General features: G+C 44.4%; 2 protein-coding genes across 3 annotated transcripts; one reads left to right on the top strand and one right to left on the bottom strand.

The window, feature by feature from the left end:
* Positions 1-293: 293 nt before the first annotated feature.
* Positions 294-5,001, bottom strand: NENF (neudesin neurotrophic factor). Its single transcript, XM_063152157.1, has 4 exons — positions 4,819-5,001; positions 3,596-3,656; positions 2,549-2,652; positions 294-1,973 (listed from the first exon to the last, which is right to left on the bottom strand). The coding sequence occupies exons 1-4, from the start codon at positions 4,999-5,001 to the stop codon at positions 1,797-1,799; spliced, it is 525 nt and encodes a 174-aa protein (XP_063008227.1). The 3' UTR covers positions 294-1,796.
* Positions 5,002-6,637: 1,636 nt separating this feature from the next.
* On the top strand, positions 6,638-25,608 carry PACC1 (proton activated chloride channel 1). Of its 2 annotated transcripts, none has more exons than XM_063152156.1 (8): positions 6,638-6,714; positions 10,217-10,376; positions 12,011-12,220; positions 14,249-14,403; positions 15,263-15,405; positions 20,507-20,651; positions 24,111-24,215; positions 24,908-25,608. In XM_063152156.1, the coding sequence occupies exons 2-8, from the start codon at positions 10,316-10,318 to the stop codon at positions 25,067-25,069; spliced, it is 981 nt and encodes a 326-aa protein (XP_063008226.1). In that variant the 5' UTR covers positions 6,638-6,714; positions 10,217-10,315; the 3' UTR covers positions 25,070-25,608. The 2 variants fall into 2 exon arrangements, with proteins under 2 accessions (XP_063008226.1, XP_063008225.1); XM_063152155.1 differs by lacking the exon at positions 6,638-6,714 and adding an exon at positions 7,023-7,138 and having other exon boundaries at positions 10,280-10,376.
* The last annotated feature ends 943 nt before the right edge of the window (positions 25,609-26,551 follow it).

Here is a 26,551-nt window from a genome sequence, read left to right as displayed (position 1 = left end):
TGCCAGATGAAGCAAGGACTTCTACAGTAATCACAGCAGCACAACTACTGAAGCTGCCCCATCAGGATGCATGCAAGGAAAGGAGGAGAAGGGCAAAAAAAACTACTAGGCACTGAAAAATTATTTGTGAAATGTTGGCAAACAGCCTACAACCAAATCCACATGCACTCCCACAAAGACAACAGGTATCATCAAGGAGCAAACTCCCAGCTGCTTTTGGTCTCTAATCAAAAGAGCAGCAGTAATACTAATAATAAATAATAACACAAAATAATAATTACCAGAAGCAATAGTAATTTCTTGGATGCTGATTTATTTTCTCTGCTCAGAGCACCATCCAACAGTGGGAGGGCCCATGGAGTCCCTCCAGCAAATGAAGCGGTCTAATCGTGGGAAACAAAACAAATCTAGAATAAAATGTGTAAGATTGTGAAAGAATGGGCAAATACATAGAAACAGCTTTTCTAGTTATTCAACTGACAGGCAGCTGTCCCCTGCAAGCTAGAAGGTGGAGAATCATCTAATAAAGTCTTCCCTTCATAGAAAGTTACCCAAATGCTTAAGAAGTAGAACAACAATACAGAATCATACTTTTATTATATCTGTATCATTAATACAGAGTCAGAAGCAGCTGCTTAGCTTTTCCCATATCAATCAAAACGGTGACAGTGACAGATAAATCCACATATGGGACAATTCACATTCTACTTAAGTTAGTGAAAGTCAGGGGTTAGCAGCACTTTGTACAGCTCAGGCTTTTACAGTCCTCTTGTGCTGGAAGGCTGCCAGGGAAATGCCATCAGGGGGGTTTGCTCTCACACTGCAGGATCTGCAGTTTTGTATCAGGTGAAGAGGAACATGGCACTGCACTCTCCATTAAAACAGCACTGGTGATGCCAGGGTAAGAACAAAGAAAAACCAAGAGACAAAAAATGAGAGCTGAAATTGTTAATATAAAAATGCTAACAAAGTTCACAGGACACTGAGCTGCTATAATAAACCTGTGCTGTAAGAGTATGTGGCAAACAGTGGGCTATGATTTCCTCTTTTTGTCAGAGAAAGATAGAAGGAAATCATCATAATCTAATATAGATGACATCTTTGATAATTATTTTTAAAAAGTAAAGTGTCATTTATCCAAACCAAACATAATAGTCTTACTTAAAATGTCACAGTAGTCCTCATGGGGGAAAAAAGATTTATTTTTCTCAGTTTACAGCTGTAGGATTTGCAGAAATACTCCACAGTAACTGCATTTGAGGAGACTGATTGACTTTATATCCAGTATTCTCAAACCTATCAAATATTAAACTCCATAATGTTTTTGAAAATGTAAGCCTGTATATAATGTATTGCACCTGTCTGTACTTGTGATACCTACACTCACATGAAGCACAGAGAATTGATGTTAGCTTGTCCAAATAATTCATTTACACTTTTCCAAGGAGTGGGAAACAACTTGGGATTTACAAAATGACCAGTCATATTTCAATTATTAAAAGCTTTCTTCTTCTAAGGAATGTAATTTTACATTATACACTTCTTAACAGAGAAATCCTGGCAGAAAGAACTTGCAGGTTAAATAATTCCTGTAATTCCCAGCAAAGAGCCCAGGTGTATGACACTACTACAGATCTGTTTGTTTCCTCTATGCTGTGTGTACACACACACTTATTTTCTGAGCAGAGAACTGACTCATGGTAGCTAATTGTAGTAATGAACTCCACAGCACAGGGAATTAATTTAATATTCTGCTGTGCCTCTGCCCAGGCATTCTCTAGTTACAAAAATGTTCCTCAAAACTCATCTTTAATGCTGAAATGTGGCTGATCTTCGGGTTTAAAGTCCAGGTTGGGGCTGCCATCCTCATTCAGAATTCGCCGAGAAGTATAGCCAACAATTGGATATTTGGCTTTATAAACATTATTGAAGATGTCATCCAGGGACTTCAGCTCCTCCTCTGTGAGCCCTGTCTAAAGGAAACAGGGAAATCAAAGTCCTGCCTCAAAGAAATAAAAACAGAGATATTTACATGTTTGGGTTTTTTTTTTTTTTAATGATTACTGTAAACCTTAGGGTCAGCTTTTGGGTTTACACAGCAGAGCATGATGAACAAAATTGATAGCACAGCCTGTAATTGTGTTCTTTCCATTCAAATTCAGCCTTGACAAAACTTTAAGGTATTCAGGTCAGACAAGCAACAACCCATCACCAGATCTAGCATTCACTGCCACATCAGGATACACCAAACCAAAGAAAGGGATTTACTGTCTTTGTGAGCATATTTTTAAATAGCAGGCAATTTCCCTTTTATATGCTTACAGAAGTTGTATTGATTCCAGAAATGAAAAACTTTCCTCTTGAAGGCTGTTAGCACCTTTCATGACCACTAAATATGTTTTATGTATCTAAAGAGAACTAATGCATTTTGATTTTAAATATGTGAGTCAAGTTATATAAATACAAACAATTTAAAACCATCATTCATCATCTTGCATAATAATAAAAATTTGAAAAGTGGAATTAAACTGATGGCCCATTTTCTTACTGTGTCATGTGTAAGATCTGCTGGATCCAGAGACATCTTTGCAACTCCTCTTGTTGAGTCTTTTCCAGCCAAAGCATTGTATGGGGCTCCTTTTCCATAAAATTCTGTCAGATTAAAAAAAAAAAAATCCAGTGATGATCTGACAATGTACAGGGTATGTTCAGCCTCTACCCTTCACCAGACTGTGAACTGAATGTCAATGAACTGAAAGCAACAATTCAAGTCTAAAACTCTTCTTTTCAGAACTGACTTTGGATTTCCTACTTGTTGGGCTTGTACAGCTGTTGAACTTCCTATACTGCATTCTTAAAATTTACCTATTATTTAGGGAATTGTGCTTTACATTCTGATGAGATGTTTGTGGACCCCAGAATTCGCAAGCTCTGTGTAATTTAGGATTTGAGATCAGCCAACCCAACGTGTATGCCCAGACAAGGTTAGTACAAACACAGTAACATGCCATTGGTTTACTTATGATGACACCCAGACAAGTGTCTAAGACCCTCAAGGTCCCTTCAAACTTTTTATAGCAAATCTGGATTAAGTAGCAGGAGCTCAGATGAAAACATTTGCAGTTCTCAGGGAGGGCACAAAGAGCAATGGGTGTGAGCACCAGCACAGAAGGAAAAGATGCAGCTGCAGCAGTGTTGATATTGTGCAGTGGGTACATCCACACTAGGTTTGATCTGCTCAGCTCCTGTACCCAGGGCAGTGAAATGCTGTAGCTTCCCCAGATGTGCCCTGACCCCACATCTGGCAAGGACTCAGGGAGCTGGGAAGTTCTGCCAGTTTTCACTAGCAGTGCCCAAGCTACCTAGACAGGGCTGGCTTGTCTGTCTGCATGTTGTGATCTCAAGCCAGTGCAAGTTCTAGACAAAACCTTAGTAGGGGAGCTGTCAGAGAAGGAAAATCAAGTTTTTTAGAAGAGGAAAAAGTGTATCTTTTTGTTGCAATTGAACTGCAGGCTTCCAATGCACTGGGAATGTTTAAAACCAAATGTCTGAATAATAACATGAAAGCAAAGTAGCAGAGGAGAAGCACACCAACCTTTTCCAGAGGTGACATCAAACACTACTCCCTTCACTGCCAGGTAGATGGGCTGTCCTTCCTGGAGGGAAAGCCATCAATACATCCTCAGCACTTAAGCACAGGCAAAAAGCAGTTTATTTCAGCTGTGAAATCCACAAGCTCTTAGGACACAAATTCTTTGTTGTACGTTCACTCTTGTTTTACCACCATACACGTTCCCTCTCTTGATGTCACATGCTTGTGCTTTAAACTGCCCCTAATATTATTTGGGGGTTCAACCATAAGCAATGAGAATTTTTTTAATCTAAACAACCATAGAAGACAGGTCCCTTTTGCAAGTCACCTCCTGTCTGCACACTAGTCTGCTTGAAGATTGTGAACTGCATCTTTCTATTCCTAATGCAGATGGATATTGCCCAAAATAAAAGGGTGTGTGGCCAACAGTATGATTTGATTAAGAAAGAAAGATAAATACATAAGTACACGTAAATCTGATCTGCTGACATCTGTTTTACTTAATAAGCCAGTGCTTCTGCTTTGTGTTTCATACATAAGATGTCATTTTAGTCAGACATTGGATATTCTCTTCAAAGTATCTAGAGAAGACCCTGAGAAGGTCAGACAGCAAGTGTTTCAAAAGAGAAGCAGATGTGTATCAATACAGGACCTCATCATTTTGAGTCTGGAGTTCGGCTGAGCCTTCTGAACCACAGGAAGCTAAACACTCCTAAGTTAAAACTGTCTTGTTGTTGTGATAATCTTGGTGGGGGGTTTTGTTGTTGCTGTTGTTTTTGGATTTATTTTTTTTTAAGTCTAAGTACATGGTTAATAAATTACTGAGAGAAAATGAACTTTGGCTCCAACTCATGGTAATCTGAAATTCTCTGGCAGGAGCACCTTGCCAAGCAGGGAGCGAGCAGAATGGCACATGGCACCCAATTACCCAACGGTGTGTGCAGCATCAGCCGCGGCAGCTGCCAGCCGCACCGGGGCAGGGGCTGGAGCGCACGGGTACCGCAAACCTCCCACAAACCACGGCAAACCTCCCACAAACCGCTGCCCGAGAAGCAAGAGCTGCCCAGAACGACAGGGCAGGAAGGATGGCGGGGCGGCACGGCAGCAGAGCACGAGAAACCCGAGCTCGGCCGCGGCTCCAGCGCTCGGAGCGCCGGGGCAGGCGGCAGCGCCGGGGCTGTGCGGGCCCGGCCCGGCCTTAGCGCAGGGCGGCGGCCCGGCCCTACCTGGTGCCCGTCGTATCTGGCCAGTTCGGGCTCGGTGAAGAGCCGCACGGGGTCCTCGGCCGGCGGCCTGAAGCGCAGCTCGGGCTCGGCGCTGGCGGCCGGCAGCAGCAGCAGCAGCAGGCAGGGCAGCGGCAGCGGCAGCGGCAGGCAGGGCAGCGGGCCCCAGGCCGCAGCGCCCGCCATGGCGCGGAGCGCGCACCGCCCCCGGCCTGCGGCCCGAGAAGGGAGCGGGGTGGGACCGCAGTTAAGGGAACGCCGTGGAGAGGCCCCAGGAACAGCCCGGGATTTGCAACAGTTCTTGAAAAACAACAGCCCCCTCGCACAGCGCTGAGGGGCATGGCAGGGCTCAGGCTGGGGAAAAGGGGGCTCGGAGGGAGCTTATGGCGCTCCAGGACGGCCTGAAGGGAGGCTGCAGCAAAGTGCGGGTCTGCCGCTTCTCACGGGTAACCATCGATGGGACAAAGGGAAACGGCCTCAGGTTGTGCCAGGGAGATTTAGATTGGGTTTTACGGAGGCTTCTCTACAGAAAGGGTTGTCAGGCATTGGAACAGGGTGCCCTGGGCAGTGGTGGAGTCACCATCGCTGGAGGTAGTTAAAAGAAACATGGATGTGGCGCCTAAGGACGTGGTTTACAGATGGACTTGGTGGCACCATAACGGACACCTAATAAAAATGATTTCTCAATTTTCCTCCTTCTTCCCCTCTTGAAGTTTCTCTGCTAGCTGTTTCAATGGTTATTCACAAAATCAGCACGCATAGTGCAGGTTTCATCTTTGTGACTTAAAAAGCCTTACATTTTTAGCCTAGGAATGGACTGAATAAACAGGAAATTTTCAGATTAGAGTTTTCCCTATGCTATAAATATGGCACGGGGGAGCATTCAGGACTGGCAGAAGAATAAGCTGGGTGTTTATCATTCTATATAGAATTAAAAAAATTGGAACCTTTTTGCAGTTCAGATGCATATATCGCATGCCTTGCTGCAGTGCTGACAAGTGAAGATGGGAAGGATTTAAAGCCTGGATGTTTGATCAAATGTACAATAGGATTGTTATTGTCAAAGGACTTCAAATCTTGGTTATTAACTTACTAGGCGTGGGACATAGGCAGAGGGCAATGATCTACTCAGCAGGGACTCCCTTACAGTGTTGCATCTCAATGCAAAAAAAGTTGCACATGCTTTTTCTTGATGATGCAACATTAACAATTACTTCCACGCTGGGGAAGGAAAAAAAATAAATAGCTGTGTAGGTATTTGTGGCCACGTGGCCCGTGAATCAGCCCTTACGTGGTTTTGGCTTTTATTTTCCTGCAGTGCCCCATTGCTGCGGGCACAGTGTGAGTGGGTCACCCCCGGAGTCCTGCAGGAATTCTGTCTGCGGGTCAAGCACGCCTGGTGTTCTGATGACAGCCTTGAGCAAAAGCAAATAAAAATTAAAATTAAAAAGAAAAATTTTAAGAAAAAGCCGGGGGAGCCGGCTTTCCAAGTCTGGCTCATGCTTGCGTTAGCAGAGTTTGCGTTGTGAAGCAGAAAAGTCTCATCTCCCCGCAGGGAGGGAGAGCTGTTCCCACAGGGCTGCCCAGGAGCCCTCAGGCGTGCGCCGAGCAGCCAGAGCGCCCTGCCCGGACTACGCCTCCCGGCAGCCCCGGCAAGGGGCGGGCACTGGCAGGGGAAGGGAAGGGAAGGGAAGGGCCGGCCCGGGCGGCTCGGGGGTCCCGGCGGCGCCTGCGTGGCCCGGCCCGGGCGGGGCAGCTCGGCTCGGCTCAGCCCGGTTCGGCTCGGCCCGGCCCGTGGCTGCCCCGCCCCGTGCGGTGCCGGCGGGCGCTGCCCGGCCCCGCGGCGCCGCTGCCGCCGATGCTATGCCAAAGCCAGAGGTGTCCGCATCCTACCAGGAGGTACGGGGGCCGGCAGGGCTGGGGGCTCGGCGGGCGGGCACAGCCGGCGTGTGGCGATGAGCTCGGCTCGGCGCTGGGGCAGCTGCAGCCTGCGGAAAGCACCGGGTGGCTCGGGTGCGCACGGTTCCCTTCTTCACCTTTGAACGGGGTTAAAAGAGTGGGGTTGTTTCAGCTGTGTGAGGTGGGTACGGCTGGATCTTAGCCGGGGTTTGGTGACAAGGGGCTGGATGGTCTGCCGGGTGGGAGAAGCGACTCGGGGAGCAGAGCTCCCGCATGCGAAACTGAAGCACGCTTTATCACACTGCCAGAAGACCGAGCAGCGCCTGCTCTGCATATCAATGTACGGGCTCCGCAGCCAGGCTTCCTTGCCCGGTCCTATCTCTCCTAGAAGATGCACAAGCAATTTCTGCCAAGCTCAGCAGAGGTAGAGTTACAGCAAAGCACTTTTGTATCTTGCAGGCGAAAGGAATGTAGATATCTTCCTTCCTCTACACGTGACGGGTAGTTTGAGGCTCAGTTTTAATACATTCTAATTTAGTGTGGTACAGTCTGTTTAGTTTCAGCTTCTGGTTTTCTCGCCAGGCTAGAAGGCACTGGAAGGTGATGAATCAGCAGATCAGCAAAAGGCCTGTATGAACAAGTTCTTCTTTTATTTAAGGGAGTTTTATCCAGCAGGAAGGTTTTAGCCCGTGACTATCCAGATGGGGTTGACTTGTGTGCTTGTACCTAGAGAAGATGCTTGTGAGAGTTAATGAATCTGCACTGATGCCTGAAGTGTGCACATGGGCAATGCGTGTTGTGTTTCCACCTTAAGTGTCAGCCACCACTGACACTGCCCCCCATGTTTGGGTTTATCCCAAACTGTGGCAGGAGTCAAGATAGGATGTGTGTGTAAGTGCAGCACCTGTGTGTCCTTTCCTTCTACAGCAGTCTTTGTTGCTTCTGCCCCTGGCAGGAATGCTCAGATGTCTGGAATTGCCTTTTCTGAGCTTCTTTTTGGCCAGTGCTTTTCTGTGTACAGCACTGAAAAAGAACTGCTGGGACATGGGCAGGTTCCTGTGGTTGTTTCTCCCTCAGCTGTGTGTGCTGAGCCCAGAGGAATGCTGAGTGACGTTGTGCTTCATGCCCTCCCTGCCCTTGACATCCTGTGCTGTCTCTGCATCCTGCTGCAAGGTCAACGGCCCTGCAATCTGTGCTCCTTCTGACTGGCACCACGCTTCACCCCTTTATCAAGAATACCACGTGGGAAGGGCTGGCCTGGAGGGTGAACCTGGCTGGCTGCTCCAGGTTTGCTGTTGGCAGAAGCCCTGAATCCAAGGGGAGTGGCAAGTGTGAACTGCAGTCAGCTGTCCTGCAGTGTCCTGTGCTGGCATCCCAGTCCCAGGGAGGCTGCTGCAGTGTGTGTGTGAGGTGTTGGGTTTGTAGGTCTGTGCTGCCCTGCCTCACAGAGTCAGGGTGCTGTGTGCTGCTCAGAGCACAGTGGCTGAGCCATGCACAGCCCTGGGATCTTGGTGACATCAGTTCAGGATCTGCAGTAAAATATAGCTGGTTTTAGCTGTCCTACACATCAGCTCAACCTGCTTACTGCATCTGAGGCACTGTTAGTAGTCCTGCTCTTGTCTGGCTGTCCTTCTCTGGCTTTATGGGTGGGAAGCTTGTGAAACATCGTGAACAGAGATAAGAAAACATAGTTGCATATTGTTTGGGTTTTTTTTGGTTTGTTTCTAAAGAGTGCTGAAAGTTTGTGTTTTCTGAGCTTACCACAGAATCCTTTAGATTGCGAATTACCTCTAAGATTATTTTTCTTCCACTTGTTGAAAAAAATTGCTGTAGGTCCTCTTGAGAAGATAGGAAATGTTGCTTATTTTGTTCTTTTTTAACCTTGTGTTGAGATCTCATTGGCATGAGGAATAGAATTCATTTACCCTCCCAATAACGTCAGTCATTGAAGTGCCTGTAGCTGGGGAATCAGAGGTGTGGGAGTCAGCTGAGGAGCTGCAGTGACTTTGTGACTTACATTACATTTGTTGGATCTGCTCTGGTATCAGCAATGTGCACAAGTATGACTGGAGCTGGTTTCTTAGCTGATTTAATGTAACCAGTACAAGAGTTCAGTGAGTATTTCTTTTGGGTCAGAGTAGCTTATTTTGGGTCAGATAAGCAGAACCAACATGTTTCTACAAAAAGAAGCAGAGTTTTAATTTTCCCTTATTTTATGGTGATAATGGAAAAAGGTGTCTTCAGTTGGACCCTGGTAAGAGTCTTGCGCGTGAGCTTAGTTTTTAGCCTACAAGTTACCTCTTCACTTCTTGCCTCATGCTATGGGAAATCATGCTTTATTTATGTACTAAGCATTTAAAAACAGCTGGGTAACTGCTTTCATCTTGCTTTGCACGATGGAAATGAATACAGAAATACAGCAGGAAGTGAAGGAGACTTTACGTCAGACTTTGAAGGTGTAAAATGAGCGAGCTCTTTCCTAATAGGTGCTAATGAGGACCTGGTAATGGCATAATGATGATTTCAGCACTGAATTAAAGCTGGGTGAAATGAAAGCACTCCCTTATGGGTACATTCACGTTTCTGTTGTGTAAGTTAGGGGTGTAGTGTTTAATAGCATTCAGTGCAGCTGCAGCATTGGCAGTGCCCCGTTTTCCTTGAAACAAGAACAAGGCTAGTGTGGTGTGCTGCAAGCTCATGCCTTGGTTTGCATTGCTGTAATCTCTGTGTCAGTTACCACCAGGAAAGAAAGCTTGGAAAACATACAAGAGATACTCTCTATTTATAATGAACAAGGTCTGCAGTGCTCCACAATGTGGTGTGATGTGTATCTGCTGTGACAAGCCTCTCACTCCGACGGAAGTGGCCTGGCAGTTTGAGCCCTGAGCTCTGAATAGCAAAACAAGAAAATATCTGGTCTCTGTTGGTGTTTCAGAAGCACTGAAAGACTAATTAGTTGCATAACCACTAATATGTAATAATCTGTGCAGTGAGATCAAATAAGGACCAGAAATATAGAGATGCTTGACTGTTGTTTCATAATGACCCTGCCACGTGTGGCTGTGACTGTATTTCAGTGTCTTGCCTTAACACCTGTCAAAATGCATCTCCTGCTTTTTGTACCTCTTTATTAAGAGGTGCTAATGCTCTGTTTGCTGCTATGTGCTGTGGTTTCTTTATGCCTAAAAATATATTCTTCAGTGACAGAATGAAGTCCCTGCTTGTCAGAGAACACACACTCCTAATTGTGGGGTTAAAGTGTGTTGTAGCTGCTGGGGAAGTAATTACTTTGAACTTGAATGGAAAGGTGATGTTATTGTTGAGGCAGCAGAGTAGAAGTAGGTTAAATTTGTAGCATGCAAGTCACTTGATTTGTGGCTCCAAGTCTACAGAGCTGTGGCTTTTGTCTTGTGAGCAAGTGGAACAGATGTTGGGTGCTCTTGGACTGGGGATGTATTTTTGTGTGTTCAGTTAGTTGGAGCCTCTTTTATTTGTACCATAGAAATTCCAACAATTGCAAGTTGAGAGCATGTTTGGAAATTGAACCACTGTTTTAACTACACAGCTGAGTGAAGATGTGGAGCGAGTATCTGAAAATCCAATGGAGGAGAGAGAAGGAGATATGGAAGTTCATGAAGATTCCAGCTCTGTTATTTTACCAGGTGAGAACTATTGACCCAAAAATTACTGATTTTTAGGGCCTGTTACCTGCTGCAGTGTGTGGCTGTGGTCGTTTTGGTTTTGCTATTTTATTACACCTCTGAAGGTAAACAAAACACTAGTTTCACTACTTATTTCCCTTACTTCACTAATTTAATTTACTTATTTTATGTGAATCAGTACTGATGGAAAGCCAAGGTTATCCAAGGACTGACAGGAGAACATTTCTTTGTCAGAATTTTTTCTTTGTCTCCATCAAACCACGTTCAGCACATCTGACTCTGAGATATATTAGTGTGTCATCTTCCTTGATGTTGTGTCCCACCTGAGGGGCAGTGGGTTGCAGGCACAGTCTGTACCAGATTTACATGAGCAAGGTGCAATGTTGAATAGATGCTTTAACATAAATTCTTAGTTAGACTGTCCAGGCTGCTTTTGGAGGGCATGGAGCAGTGTGAAATGGGCTTATTGCAGCTCAGGTGTGGGCACTGAGGTTAGCCAGCCTCAAAGGAGCATGGCCTAAATGCCTTGCAGCTGTTCAAGCCATATTTGTTTCAGCAGTGCAGTTTTATGCACATTAATGTCCTAATTGCCTTGGCTGCCATCTCCTGGCATGTAACTTGCCCATGGACATTTGTAAGTGGTTCTGTGTGCAATGGGGCTCATTAAAAGGCTCCTGTTTGCTGTGGGAAGGCACAAACACCAAACTGTAGGGTGGGAGAGCAGCATGTGGCATGGCCTGAGAGGGCCTGACTCATTAGGTGACACCACACTGAACAGTCAGCAGGAAGCATGGCTGCTTATCTCCTTTCTTACATTGAGTTTTAACAAAATTTTCTGGGTTCAGATGGCAAAACGTGATGTGTAACTCAGGGGTACAGGAACCTTTGCTTTAGAAGTATTGCCAAAACAAATGGCAAATGCAAGGGGTATGGGTAAAGCAGTGTCTGTGTGAATGAGACTACTGAGAAGGTCTAAAGAGAGCAAGATTTGAAGGAAAGGAGACTCTGGGACAGTTGGGTCAGTCTCTTTCTAGCTGTAATTGAAAGAATCCTTCTATGGAAGTTATAAATTAATTTTAATTAAGTTTTTAATTAATTTTAATTTAATTTTTTAATGTGCACAAGGAATTATGAGCTAGAGGGTAACAAGTATCTAGTGACTCCTGCCATGGTGGAGATGCAATGCATAGATCTGGGCTTGAGCATTAGAATATCAAATCACTCCACTGATGTCTGTTCTGAGTGTGTAAGAATCACTTCAGGCTGGAATTGGGGGAAAAAGAGGTTTTTTTTCCCAGAAGCAAAGATTGACCATCAACAGACTTTCTCGTGAACTTTATTTAAACTTTGTTTCTCAGTTGTCCTTGAACACAAACCTTGTTTCCTGCCTGCAGTGGCCTTAAACAGAGTGCCAAATTCTGGCACGAGAAAAGGAGACACAGGAGGTTGATTACACCTCCTACTTGAGAAGGAAGTATCTGCCTGGCTGATCATCAAAACTAGAATTAGCTGTGGTTTTTAAAATCAAGCTGAGTTTGAGGCTTACTTTCTTCTCACATGATTGATCTTTAAATGAAAACTCAGCAAAAATCTCTGTATGTTGAAGTCCCAATCCATGTTCTGTTTGGTTCCAGATGGTGAGCTGGGTACCACTACCCCTTCTCTGCGTTTCAGCAAGACCTGCCTAAAGAATGTTTTCTCAGTTATACTCCTGTTTATTTATCTGCTGCTCATGGCTGTAGCTGTGTTCCTTGTCTACCAAACCATCAGTGACTTCAGGGAGAAGCTCAAGCACCCAGTGATGTCTGTCACTTACAAGGAAGTGTCCTTCTATGATGCACCTGGTAAGAGTGGTAACAAGGAAAATGGGTTAAATTCTTGATCATGTTTTTCTTGGATTGTTTTAAGCTTTTGGTGTTCATTCTTCAGAGCCCAGAGTGCATATAATACATTTCAGGTCTTTCGTTTCCGCACTTTAGATTAAAAAGTTGTATTGGCTTTGCACAGAAATGTAAATGTTGTATGGGAGATTTTTGGGAGCTTTCATGCCAGTAACATGAATGTCAGAAGCTGTGGAGAATTATGCAGCATTTCATAGATAAGAAGTGTTTTCAGGCTCTAAAATGAGTCCTTTTGGGGGAGAAAGTGAATTCCTTTTGGAAATATTCCCCAAACTGTATCATTCAAACAGAGTAACACATAGGAGTAACACAGTGCTGCACTGGGTAATGAGATCCATTCACAGTAAAGAGATGAATTTCTCAAACCAACCACAAAATAACCACAATGCCACTTTCTACTTCCACCCTGCCTTGTTTACAACATGGCATTACATCAGTAGGCAATGAAAATCTGATGTGACTGCAGGGAACAGTGTTGGCACAAAAATGCAGCGTGGCAGCAGAAACTGTTGCAGTTTGCAGGAGGAGTTGCTCCACGGGGGCATTTTTGAATAGTGAGTCCTGTTGTTATTAGTTTTTTTAATTGTCCAGTAGCCATTCATAAGTAGAGCCATGGTAGCAAATGCAGCTCAGTCAGTCATCAGTGAGTTTCCAGTTTAACAATAACACTTCTGTTTGAAGTGTTACCACATTTTCCAAATACCCACTTCAGTAGATGTGGCTGAAAGGTATTTTCAGTTGTTGCCATATTACTGTAGTTGTTTTTCTCTATGGCCAGTTAGCCCAGCTCTGGAAGTAGTGCCTTATGTTTGGACCATATGGATCTGACTGTAAGAGCAAGCAAACTCAAGCTTTTCCCTTTTTTTTCCTCCCCTCATGTGAGCATTTCATACAGCAACAGGAAGAAAATAAGCAGATTTTAAATAAGCAGAGCAACATACAAATAAATCCAAAAGTATTGTTGGAGATCCCTGCAGATCAGAGATCCTAAATCAATGTAGTCCTTTATTTTATTGCTATATTAAAATGATGAGATGGCAAGTTGCAAGCCTGGAGCTCTGAAGAAAGGAATAAAACATTTGATATATGCTGAGTGCTTTGACATCTCACATTTTGGTGGGCAGGTCATCTCAGTTGTGAGTTAATTATATCTAATAATTATACTATTTTTTTTTTAAGTTGGACTAGATTATCTTCCAGCAAACTTGTTTGCAATAATTAATGTGGCATAGGTGGTGTAAAAGGATTTTGAGGTTTGGCTCTTGTGTTTTGCTAGCCTTCCAAAGCTGAGGTGGCTGAGGCTGCTTGAATGTGCTGTTGGAACAGGGGGTTTATGGCAAATGTGGATTTCCATCCAGGTGGGGTAGTTGCCTGCCCTGCCCAGTGCTGTAAATAATAAGGGATGGCAGCACTTAGTGCATGTTTGATGGCTTTGATTTTTTTTTTATGATGTCACATTCAGTTAACAGAAGATATTGTATTCTGAAGGGCATCTTTCACTTCTATTAGCTCAGCCAGTGGTCTTTGATCTGTTATGTATGGTATGTACATTATTTCCAATTAACACTTGATGTGTTAAATGCTAATATCTGAAAACTAAAGCACTACATGTCCCATTTGATGCTCCCTGACATATTTCACAGATTCATCTGGGATTGGGAGGGACTGATGGATTAGCTGCTGGCTTGTGGGAAACTTGGTAGCTTCTATGAACCTTGAACTGTTGTAGTTGTTATGAACCTTGAACAGAATATGAACCCTGGTTTTTTTCAATGCATTGGGGGGGTTCTGTCCTGATGCTGTTGATGGTTTTGTCCTGCCCCAGAAAAATGTGGAAGTGCATGGTTTAATTTGATTGTTTTGTGGCATCTTAAAGACAGCTCAGTATTGTGTGGGATTAAATTCCAGAATGCAAATCGATGTCCTTAGGAAGGAAATCAGTGCTCTCCAATGTTTTTTCTCCCCAAACAGGAATTGCCTTTTACCCAGGCAAGGCTCAGCTGCTCAGCTGCAAACATCATTACTACGATCACATTCCACCTCTGGTGAATCCAGGTCAGCCAGGAGACATTGAATGCACCACTCAGAGGATCAACTACACAGATCCTTTCACTAATCAAACTATGGTAATAACAATATAATAGAACAAAGCTTGTTCAGTGTGGGATTTCTGCTCATAATCTTGTTGGAAAGTAAAAGTATGTACTACGTGCTGTAAAAAAATCCTTGCTTCTGGTTTGGATTTTTGTAAGCCATCTGTCATTTTGTTTTCAGAAATATAAAAGACCCCATCAGTGTATATATGTGTTATGGAAAATGAGCTGTCCTGTGGGTGTGTGCAGCACAAAACCCTTAATGGGATAAAATAAGTCATTTTTCACAGTGAAGCTCTCACCTCATTCTTCTCCTAAATGAACTGGGAAGCATTTTCCTTGATAGGGTAAACCTAGCTCTGATTGAAGGCAGTGTCAGTATCCATTAGAGGAGGATAGCTAATCTCTTTTTTTTATGTTTGCTGGGAATTCATACATGAATTCCTGCTGGGAATTACATACCATGTTTGTCACACTTGGAAGAATCTTAAATGGGCACCAAGTGCTTCATTACACTGAAATGCTTTGAGCCAGCAAGATGGATACACTGAGGAGTGATTGTCTGTCTGAAATTGCCCTTAGAAGTGTAGGGAACCTTGCTTCTTGATAAACAAATGTCCAAAACCCACAAATTACCATATTCAATACTTAAATATTAATATTGAAACACTGAATCTTGGTGTAAAGACCTCCTTTTCAAACTGAAAGGAGGGACTGAAGTGGCATTCTTGTTAGGTGTTTTAATAGATGTGTACTTAGTAGCAGCCGGGAAACCCTGTGTGTGTGTGTGTGTGTGTGTTAGATTTCTACAGAGTATTAGTGCCAGATGGTAAATTAATGAACAGGAAATGAGGATTCCTTTGCTCCTCTCACCACCTCTGTTTGCTTACAGAAGTATGCTTTGGTTGTTCAAGGCCCTCGTGATGTGAAGAAAAGGGAGCTGGTGTTTTTGCAGTTCCATTTAAATGAAACCAACCAAGATTTCAGTGCCATTGACTACCTGCTGTTTTCTTCTTTCCAAGAGTTTGTCAGCAGGTATGTAAAGGGGGGATGTGTCTGGGGCTGCATTGAACCTGTGTCACAATACTTGTGAAAGCAGGGCTTTTTCAGTAAAAACCAGGCAGGCTTTTATGATTTTTTAAAATGTTTGGACTATGTTGATGCTCTTTCATGTCTTCGTTTACTAGTCTGACCTTTAAAAATGTACTGAGGGCTTTTTCAGTGACAAAAACTGTTCTTCAGCTGTGCTTCAACCATTTGTTGCTGCACTTTCTAAAAGCTTAGAGTTTGTGCTGGCTTCCTGCTGTCTGCTGCTGTGGGTGCTCAGGAAGTATGCTGTGCTGGGCAGTGTGTCAGGAAGTGCACCAAGAACACAAATATTTCTGTACCATTTGGAGGTTTTTAAAGCAATTGCTGTAAAGGTCAGATCCCTAGATTGCTTTGTTGTGATTTCATTGAAAGATTCACTCTGTTTTTTTGTATTACTGGCTTTATTTAAGATTCTGCAGAATGATGTAAATTCATATATGGGGTTTTCAAAATTGCTTTGTATTGGTTTGACATTATTATCGTTGGAGTGTCTAATCTACCTTCTAATTTTAACAAGAATGGAATTAATCTTGTCTTGAACTTTCTTGAAAGACCCACTCTTTTTTTCCACCTTTTGGGAATAAATTTCATATTTAACAGTTTATTTTTTGCTTTAATTTGAATTCAAGATCTGTTCCTCTCTCTGAGATCCAGATTAAAAGTTAGTCAAGAAATATTAGTCATAGTGACACCTGATAGAAAACCTGTATTTGATAATAGATGCTCAGTGAAAAAGGGACAGGGGATAGAGGACCTATGCAGAGCAAAATTAGGTGAGGGAGGGAAGAGAACAGATTTTATCTGTTCTCAGAGGCCTCCTCAGAGGCTTGGACATGGTCATTCTGATGCTTTTCAAATGGATCAAAGAGTGGGAGTGTTCAGGCATGCCACCTCTGGTTGGCCAAAGAGCAGTGAGGTGGAATTGCTTTTTACAAAGCATTTCTGCTTCAGGGAAGACATCCTAAGTCTGTAACTGTATTCTGTAACTCTACTGAAACACCTCATAAAATGCTAATGTCTGGGTGTTTTAGGCATTGATATTTTAGGGTGAGAGACACCAGTTAAGGGTAGTGGTGTAGAAGGTACTGCTTGTTCCTTATGTTGTTTATTTCTGGTTTTCTGGCTTGTGCTCTGGTAAGAAGTGCTTACAGTGGCACCACTTGCAGCAGGTGCTCAGCTCTCTCTGTGCTGCCAGGCACCAGCACTGCCTGGGCCAGCCCTGGTGCTGCAGCTGGCTGGGGACAGCATGAGCAGCTCAGTCTGTGCATCCTCAGGCCTTGGCAGCCACAGGGAAATGGGGATGTTTGGTTGGGGATGCATGCTCTGTGCCTGCTTGGAGCAGACAGTAGGAATAGGAGTTGAAACTGGTTTTGAGCTCCCCCAGGTGAAGGGTAACACTGGCAGGGGGATGGAGGCCTTAGTGGTTAATGATCTGCCTGTCCAGATGCAATAAAGGAAAAGAACCAGCTGTGCTTTTCTGCAGCATCCTTCCCAACTTTATACAAATGGTGTGGCTTGTCTTGCTCAGTGCTGTGCTTGTTGTCCCAGCATGAGCTGGCTGGGCTCAGGGCAGGTTGGGAGTTTACATTTCTCCTGACTGTGAAAAGTGCACGTGAAACTGCACTGTGTGTGTGGAGAGCACTCATTCTGTCCAGCTTCCAGCAGAAGAGAAAACAGAAATGATTTCTTGTTCATCAGCAGATGCTAAATTTAGCTGATGGGAAGTCTGGCTTAAGATATCTGTAGAAACTGTTGTGTGTCCTTCCATAGAGCCTCTGAAAACTTCCATTACTGGCCTCTGTTAACTACTTCTCCTGACAAAGTGTCTCACTGGTTGTGAGGGCCCAGAATAACACTGTGCCCAGCAGTTCATGTACACTGTTATCAGAGGTGCCACAAGCAAGAAAAAAATGGCAACTTGTACCTTTAAGAGATTTTCTGTGCTGCAGTAAGTGCTGAGGACTCGAGCAAGGCCCAGTTGTTTCTGTCAAGGGCTTCATTCTCTGCAGCCCTTCTGTTAAAATTGGATCAGACTCCATGAAACTGGCACTGCTCACTGGTTTTGTTCTGGGCTCACAGAACACTGCTGCTCTGTGTGCTGTTGTTGGCCTCTGAGCTGCAGGGAGATGCTGCTGCCTTCTTTTTCTTTAAGGTAGTGGCAGCTACTGTCTGTACCATATTAATTGGAGGGAGGGAAATAATGAAACCCTTGCAAATTACCCAAAATGTGTGGCTAGAAATACAAGTTCCTCTCCTGAACTGTCATTAGGATAATACATGGGGTTTAGAAGAAAATCCTGAATAAATGCCTGACAAAACTATTGTTAGTGTAGCATGTCAAATAGCTGAAATGATGGATACCAGTGTGAACAGATCAGAGATGATTTCAGGGTCCAAACTGAGCTCAGTGTTTGTGTCTCTGATCTGGATTGCTGCATGCAGTGAAATACAACATAGAAGGACTGAGACTTTTGGTACCACACCAGCCTTTGTTAGATGCTGTGGCTGTTTGAGAGTTTCCTGCTCTGGGAAACACAAAAGCAATAAACACAGATTGGGCTTGAACCATCAGTGGGTTTGGCTCTTGCTGTTGCATTGGAATCTGCTGGTGGCATGTCCTGAACTTCTCTGGCTCTCTTGGGTGGTCCACAGACACTGGTAGTAAAGGATCCATTGCAGCACTACAGCCCAGTCCAGAAATAGGTTAGTGACTCCCTCAGATAAAAGAAGAGAGAGAGAAAGAAAAAAAACCCCCAAACGCAACAAAAACAGAGGTGTGGCCTGTGTGGGTTGTCTGTCTTTGGTGTGAAGAGGGAATTAAAAGAAACTGCCTGGAGAACTGTTTTTCAGCTTAAAATCCCTTTCCTGTCTTGTGTTCACTTGGCTGTGTGTGGTTTTAAAGCTGTGTAATTTGCCCTCTGTTATAATTTGTGCAAAGCTTGTTCCTCTGAGCTGTGCTCCTCCTGTCCACCCCCCTTTTTTCCCCTCACTCTGTGGCAGTGGTCTGGATTAGGGAGATGCCTCTCAGATCACTTCTCCACAGCTTCTCCTAGGATATTATTAATCCTTCTTTTTCCAGCCTGCAATTACTGTCAGAGGCAGAGCACACTGCTGCTGCCTGCCTGCCATTGAAGTTGTGGCTGTAACATTCAGCTCTGTGTCATAACTTCCTGCCTCATTTTTCCATCCTGGCTTGGAAAGCTTTTCCAGGATGCTGTATTTAGCCAGCCATTAGGCATATGACTGCCTGGCAAAATGCTAATTATGTGTGTTCCTCTTGAGTGGCAAAGCACTCCAGTGCTGCCCTGGGCTGTCCCCTCAGCTGCTGCTCTGCCCACATCCCAGGAGGGGAGGCAGTTGTTGGATTAGGTGTTCCTGTGTCACTGGTTTGCTCTGGGGGGGAGCAGGCAGGCTGTGGCCTTTGTCCTTAGGTTCTGCCCATGTCTCTCCTGTGGGAGGTGGAGAGGTGCCATCCTGTTGGGGCCACTAAACAAGCACCTCATGTCAAAATAAAGATATTCCTAACTTCCTAGGACACCCTGGGAACAGCATCTGCCTTGATAAGTAGCAAAGTGTGTTAGTTTTTATTTCCAATAACCCTTCTGTTTTCTGTGCATATGCACAGTGGAATTCTGTGTCTGAGTCCATTGCCTGAAGCCCTGACTTGAGAGAATGGCTTTGTCCCTTGGACACGTGTGTATTCATCTGTTGAGCCTGAGCAGGTGCTGTGGTGCAGAGCAGCCATCAATTTGATATTTATATCAGTGCAGTCCTTTTGGTCCTTGTAGACAAGGCACCTTGGTTTGTAGAAAGAAAAGAAGCCCTGAGTTTGAAAACTAAGAAAAAAAGACAGGAAAAGTGAAAATCCAATCAGTGCTGGACAAATCTTACTGATTGGCCTGTTCTGGGACTAGAGCTTGCTTCTTCACTTCTGCTTTTCTCCTTTACTTCTTTGCATTTTTCTCCGGAAAGATGAAAACACCTTCATCTCCTAAAAGACCTGTTTATGCACAGCCTCTGCCACAAAAGCAAAGAACACTCTTTCCCTTCTCCTAGGTAGATGGATTTAGTCTGCATCAAAACCCTCTCCCTTCTTTTAATGAGCAGCATACCCTGGCATATCTCTAGAACCTGAAATCTGCCTTAGTAAAAATAGCCTTTAATGGTCCCTGACTTCTCATAGTAGTTTACCCCTTCTTCTCAAATGAAACCTGATTGGAAAAGCAGCTGCAGGGCTGGGCTTATTTCACTGGGATGACATGGAAATGGCTAAAATCACAGTACTGAAGAGCTCCAAATAAATAGCATGGTTAATTCACTATGTCCTGTGCAGCTGGTAGAGAAGAGATGGAGACCAGATATGCCCTAAAGCTGCCCCTTTACTACTTGCAGCATGAGGGGTCTTGGAAGCCCTAAAGGTTTACAGGCACAGTATTAAAAAACAAAACCCCAGCCAAAACACAGGAAGCAACCCCACTGTTCTGGGGGCTGCAAATAGCTGGGATTGCATGTTGGGATAACAGTTACTGCAGGTGGGAGCCTTACACCAAAGCTACAGTGCTTCCAAAATAATAGGATTGTACTGAATATCAATTTTGAGGCATTTTCAGCATGTCTGCATTGCAACTGATTTATTTGGCAACCAGAAATGAGGTGAAGCACCGTGTCCTTCCTCTAGGCTCTTCCTGCTGGCTCTTGCTTCCTGACTTGGTGATGTGTTGTTTCCTGAGGTCCTGGCTCTGCTCCTTTCTGTCCCAGGGGTGGCTGCTGAGCCAAGCTGAACTCCCTGCAGGCAGGCAGAGCTCCAGGGTTGGTGGCACCAGGTAAATCCTCTGCAGTTAAGGATGCACCAGTGAAAGGCTGCCATTCATGAAAACATCACTACACACAATGTTTTAGATGTGTTGAATTTAAATGTTTTAGATGTGTTGAATTTAGCTGGTAGAGAATAAAGGGAATTGTGAACTTAGTTTGAAGTACCTAGGTCTGACCTTCTGCCTGCAGTGCTCAGTTTGGTCAATAAAGTAATGCTTTCTTTTTCCTTTAGTCCAGAAAAAGCAAAATTCATGAAGGACTGTGAAAGCTCATACTCCAGCTGGAAGTTTTCTGGAGGCTTCCGAACTTGGGTCAAGATGTCCTTGGTCAAAACAAAAGAAGAAGATGGTAGTGAGACTGTTGAATTCAAGCAAGAGGTAAAAAAAATAAAAATAAAATTATGTTTGGGGAGTTTGGTTTTGTTTCATTGCATCCATGATGCCAGTTTGCACTGAGCAGTTTTGACTCTTATTGCTCCCACTGTTTCTCAAGGAGGGATTCTGTGGAAGTGTAAATGTCTTGATGTGCTCAGCTGTTGGTGTGGCCTCATGGCAGAGCTCAGGAGAACATCTCCTGACAGGGAGGCCAGAAATCCCAGCCTCACTTGGGTTATGACACCTGTAGTGTCATATTAATTAATTATTAAATGATAGTAAAACAGCTACCTACAGTTCAGGGTTGAGAACAATTGCCAGAGGAATTGTCTAAATAACAGCTACTGTTGGAAAGAGTAGTGTTTAGGTTGCCACTGATGTTAGGATGAAGAGGTAAATGTAGGCCTTGTATCCTTTGTGGCATTTTATGTCTTTTTTGTTTGGGTTTGGAATTTTTAGCTGTTGAGTGTCCTTAGAAATGTGGAGTAACTGCACTTCTTGCATCATTTAAAACTAGAAAATATGCAGGTGGAAGATGCCAGCTTATCTAGAGAGGAAATGAGCCTTTCATTCCTGTTCTGTTCACATTAATGCACAAGAAAATAATTGTGTTTTGACTTTGTTTGCTTCCAGTGTTCGTTGGAAAGGAATGAAAATGAAAAATTTGATGAAAATTTTAAGAGCTGTCCTTTCCAGAGGGTGTCTCTTTCAGAGACTACACTTTCTCTTGGGAAGGTGTTCTGAGGAGAGCAGAATGAAGCAGACTGTTCAGTTCTATCCCTAGTTCTCACAGTTAGGTGTTACCTGGCACAGCCTTAAGGGAACCCAGAGGTGGGACTGTGAGGGGAGGACACCCCTACTCCCCTAGAGGAGGACAGGAGGCAAATCCAGAGTTATGCAAGTTCCAAGACAATACCTTGCTTTGGAGGAGAGGAAAGAATCAGTCTGCTGCTGCTGCTGCCATGTAAGCACTGACAGCAGCTGTCTGTCTGTCCTTCATCACCTACAGCTCTTTATCATTTGCCATTTGGTGCTTACCAAGTATAGGATTTTTGAAAGTCTTCCTTTGTGTGCCCAAGTGTAATGTGTCTCAGAGTGAAAACAAAAGGCTGGCTCAAATTCAGGGAATAAAGAGTTTTTTGTGACCATAAACATCTATTTAGTTCAGCAGTTATAGACTTACCATCTGAGTAAGGGAACACTGTTGCTGGTTTGGGTTTTCTGTTTGTTTTGTGGGTTTGTTTGTTTGTTTTTAATAAAACCTAGGAACCAGGAATCAGATCCCTATTAATAATACAACAGAAATTGAAACAACTCAGACATAATTTGCACTTGCTTTGTTTGCCAGTACAGCATCTGCTCAAATTGCACCAGGAAGTCCATTAGCCTTTCAGATCCAAACCTGGGAGCTGGCATACTGCAAAGATGGATACAAATACCAGGTCAAACAGAGCAGAACTCACTCTAACTGGCCCAGCAGCCATTCATTTGGATTTTCTTCCTTTCCCATTGCCTCAGTTTTGCCTTGTTACTGTTTGTTTCCTGGTGTGCAGTTTTCTTGGATGAGTGTGGTTGGGACACTGGCACCCTGCAATAAGGAATCAGCTGTGGAAGTGTGGGGCAAGTGCTGGAATCCAAAGTGCAGGGAATTCTCACAACTTTGGGCCTGTAAGCTAAAGCTTAGAATTAAACACTGGATTTGATCTGAGGCCTTGGGAAAGGCTTCCAAACTTAGGTGCTAGAAGCAAGAATGTGGATTTATAGTTTAGAGCAGAGACCCATTAAGCTAAGTAGAGGAAAGTTCAGAGTTTTAGGGTCCAGTACTGTAGGTTTGTGTGCCATAACATGACTGGCTAAGAAAGCTTACACTGTAGTATGAGTCCATAAGATGAAATATTTAAGGATTGGGTGAAAAACATAAATATCCTTGTTGGCAGTGTTTTATTGGTTAATAAAAGGTCTTGTAACTGGAGGTGTTGTGACCTTCTGATGAACCATGGGGTAAAGATGTGAGCTGAACTCACCCTTCCTGCCTGTGTAGAAGATAAGGAAAATAAATGGCACCATCTAAAGCAGCTCAGAGGTTCTGTCTCTGACTCATTCACAAATCCTCACAAATCCTCACAGGCAAGTCTGCAGCAAAGGTGTTTGACCAGAAACCACAAGCTGGGGATGCCCCATGTGCTCTGAATGGCCATGAACAGTGTTCTAACTCCTGCTGCTTCTTGCCTGCAGCCTAAAATCTGTTCAGGGCTGGGGCTGTGGAGAAGACTGAGAGAAACCCTGAGGTATTTGTAGAGACACTGCACCATGGTGGATCTGAGGCTTTTGTGGCAGCTCATCCCTCATGCCATGGGAATTCTTGTAAGGAGATGAAGATTGTGGTCTCCTTAAAGACTTCCAGCTCTGCCTGGAAAACTGGGCTCCCAAAACATGGAACAGGCGTGCTCTTCCATCATCTCTCTCATCTTTGTGTCACAGTCCTGATGCAAAGTCACAATGCTGCTGGACTCATTGCTTGCAGTACAGAATTAACAGGATGAGCAGCAGTACTCCCCTCTGCACGCAGCAAGAGGTAAACACTCCTTTGAGGCTTGGAGAAGGGAGAAGTCCTTTCACCACTGTTTACAGATGTAAACACTCCTTTGAGGCTTGGAGAAAGGAGAAGTCTTTCCCCACTGTGCTTTCCTGAGGTCCCTGTGTGGCTCCTGGGCAGTTTGTGTTGTGTCCTAGGAGCAGGGGCAGTTCAGACTGGTTGTGGTGGTTACTGCCTGTGTACAAACCCTGTGTGGTTCCCCCTAGGCTGGGGGCAGCTGGTACAACACAAGGGTTTTCCTGGGCCTGATGTCTTAATATTTTCCTGGTTGTGGTTCTTGAGACCCTGACTTCATGTGGCTGTAACATAGTCTGGTATCCTAACCCAGTTCCCTGTTGGAATTGTGTTACAGCTCTGCTGGGCAGCATTAGTTTCAAGTGGTGACCTAGTTAATGGGCACTGCTGGGAAGTGTGGGTTTGGTTGTTAACACCTGGCCTTCTTTCCTGCCATGTTCATTCTGCACTTGCTGGAATGTTCTAGTTTATTCTACAACCTGTTTTTCAAATGGAATCTTCCTGCCACCATTATCTGGTTCTGTGGCAAATAAAACAAATTTACCGTTCATTCATGAGAACTTTCTAAATGTTGTATTATTGCAAGTAAATGAATTTTGGAAGTAAATTGTCTCTTGAGAGGCAATGTAGAAATGGTTGTAGTGTGATCCTGAGTGAGAATAGGAAAATAATATGAATGTGAGACAGAGGGAGGAAACTGCCCTTGCCATATTTTGTTCTAGGTAGAGAAAGGCTGCAGTGAAGTCTCTAAACAGTCTGGTATTTTCACCTTCTTACAGGCCTTTTTTGTTGCACAAAAGACTCATTGTACTGCTGGAGAGTAACCTGCACTTTTCTTTCCCTGTCCCCAGACCAGTGTGGTTAACTACATTGACCAGAGAACTAAACCAGGGAGTGACCAGCTGTTCTTTGTGGTGTTTGAGTGGAAAGACCCTTTCATACAGACTGTTCAGGACGTGAGTAACCCTCCAGTCCCCTCCTGAGTCACTGTCTGACTGTGCAGCTCGTGCTCTGTGTGTGCATGCACCTCCTCTGTTACCTCGCCCCACAAAGAAATGCAGACAAGAGTGAGGATACTTCTGAAATTCCAGTGTAGGCTCTTCCTTATGTCCAGTAATGCATTCTGTGTGGAGGTCAGGGCCATGTGATGCTGTTCCTTGGGCTGTTGACACTCAGCATCCTGCTTGCAGCTAGAGGTGCCATGTGGCTAAGAAAAGCACCTGTCCCTGTGTTCTAGCAAAGGGTAGCTTCAGGGCAGGGCTGAACTTCTTGCTTTAGTTAGTCTGCTGCATAATCTGATTTAATGACTTCTTTTTTTTTAATTGACAAGAAACCTAGGCTGAAATAAGAATAATAAAAATAGCCTGGTGTATTTTTTATCCAGTATTAGAATAAATTCATTAGAATAAAATGTGCTGCTGTATTTACCTGACAACCAAGGTCCAGCAGAAGCAAAATCTTGAGCAAAATATTTTCTTGCCCAAAACCAGAGTGAACTTCTGTGTGGGACAGGAACTGGTCCTTTGCACTCCTGGTGTCCCAGGCCCCTCCTTGGCCTTCAGAGCCCAGTCCTATTCCCACAGCTCTCACTCCTCTCTACCTGTGTGGAATCAGATGAGGGGACTAATGTATTTGTCATCTCTTTCAGATTATCACAGCAAACCCCTGGAACATGATTGCTCTCCTCTGTGGTATCTTTCTGGCCCTGTTTAAGGCAGCAGACTTTGCTAAGTTAAGTGTTAAGTGGATGATCAAGATCCGAAGAAGGCACCTGAAGAGGACTCGGCAAGTAACAAACCACATCAGCTGAGCCTCAGACTGTTGGGCTTTTAACTGTTCATAGCAGGAGGGACAGAAAGTGACTGGAATGAACTGCAATCAGCAATTCAAGCTGAAAACCAGGTATGTTTTATTCCAGAGAGATGCTGGCTGGAGGAACAGCCTCGTGATCCGGCCCTGGAACTGCAGAGGTGCTAACTCTAGGACAGGTCTAACAAACTCATGCTTTTCTAGTCCAAGTTTAACAAGTTTACCTGCGTGTATGGGGGAGCCAGGGGGAAAGGAGGGAACTCAGTCATGTTCAGAAAGCCATCCCTGTAGTAAATTGTGAAAAGTGGACAGTGTTAGAATGTTTCTCCAGCAGACCCTTTAGTTTCTGCGTCAGCTGTGAGCTGCTCCCGTAGCACAGTCACTGCCCTGATGGTGCTTAGTGGAAGGCAAAGTGCTCTGCAAACATCCTGGCCTCTCTTCTCCAAAGTGTACTTTAAAACAAAATACACTGGAATTCCATTACATGTCATCTTTAAATCAAAGTACAACGACTTTAATATTAAAAAATACTTCAAGTAATCTATTGTGTGCCTTCTTTGAAAGTACCTGCTCTCAGGTTGGGAAGGAGCTTCACAGGAGGCAGGAGTGCTGTGGCCTGAGGATAAGGTGAACACCACAGACCAGTCCAGCTCAAAGGAAACTCAAGCACCAGGACAATGTGGGGGGCTGAGCTGGTGCCTGATCTCAAAGTCTGTCTCAGGCTGTTGTTTATCCCTCCTTCTCTATCAGTCTTTCCTAAGGAAGTGAAAAACAGTCTTTCCTCAGCAGGCATGTTACTGTGATTCTCTGTTCTGTGGGGAATGCCTGCTCACCAACTGTGCTGGGGTGCTGGTGTCTTTTTCTTCCTTATAAGTCCCTTGTCAGCTGGGATGCCTGACTGGGACGTGTGGAGTCTGCAGGGAGCAGGGCACCACGGTGTGTTTGCTCTGAAGCCTTTGCTGCAAGGATGCCAACTCAGAGTTTGCTTCTTCCTTCCTCTTCCAGCAGAGTACTCAGAGGAGTGAGTGTGTCCAAAGTACCCTCTCACCTTCCTTCCTTGTTTTTGGCATCTGGGGAAGCCTTTTGGGACAAAATTTCCTACTTTCAGCTGGCTTCCAGGGCACTGCATTGACCAGCCAGCCTTAAACAGGGGAGCAACAACTCATTGCAGTAAGATAAATAAAATAGCAGCACTGGCTGTTTGGGGGAGAATGTTTACTCAGGGGACAAAGATGTTTCTATGGGAGAAAGGTGGTGTCCAGTCCCCACCTTCAGCATCTCACAAGGATGGTTCCTGAACAGCTCAGCCTAGTGCACTGCAAGGGAATGAGATTGAACTGGGCAAGACCAGCAAAGGCCAAACACTGCATGGCTGAAGCAAAAAGAGCTACTCCATCCCTGGGTGATGGGCAACAGGACAGAAACCAGAATCCCACACACTTAACCCTTCCACATCAGGAAAACCCCCAGACTTTACTGCCTA

The sequence above is a fragment of the Melospiza melodia genome, chromosome 3 (assembly GCF_035770615.1).
Source record: "Melospiza melodia melodia isolate bMelMel2 chromosome 3, bMelMel2.pri, whole genome shotgun sequence".
NCBI classification, from domain to species: Eukaryota; Metazoa; Chordata; class Aves; order Passeriformes; family Passerellidae; genus Melospiza; species Melospiza melodia.
Note: the sequence above shows the minus strand (reverse complement) of the source record. Positions and strands in the feature narration are given on the sequence as shown.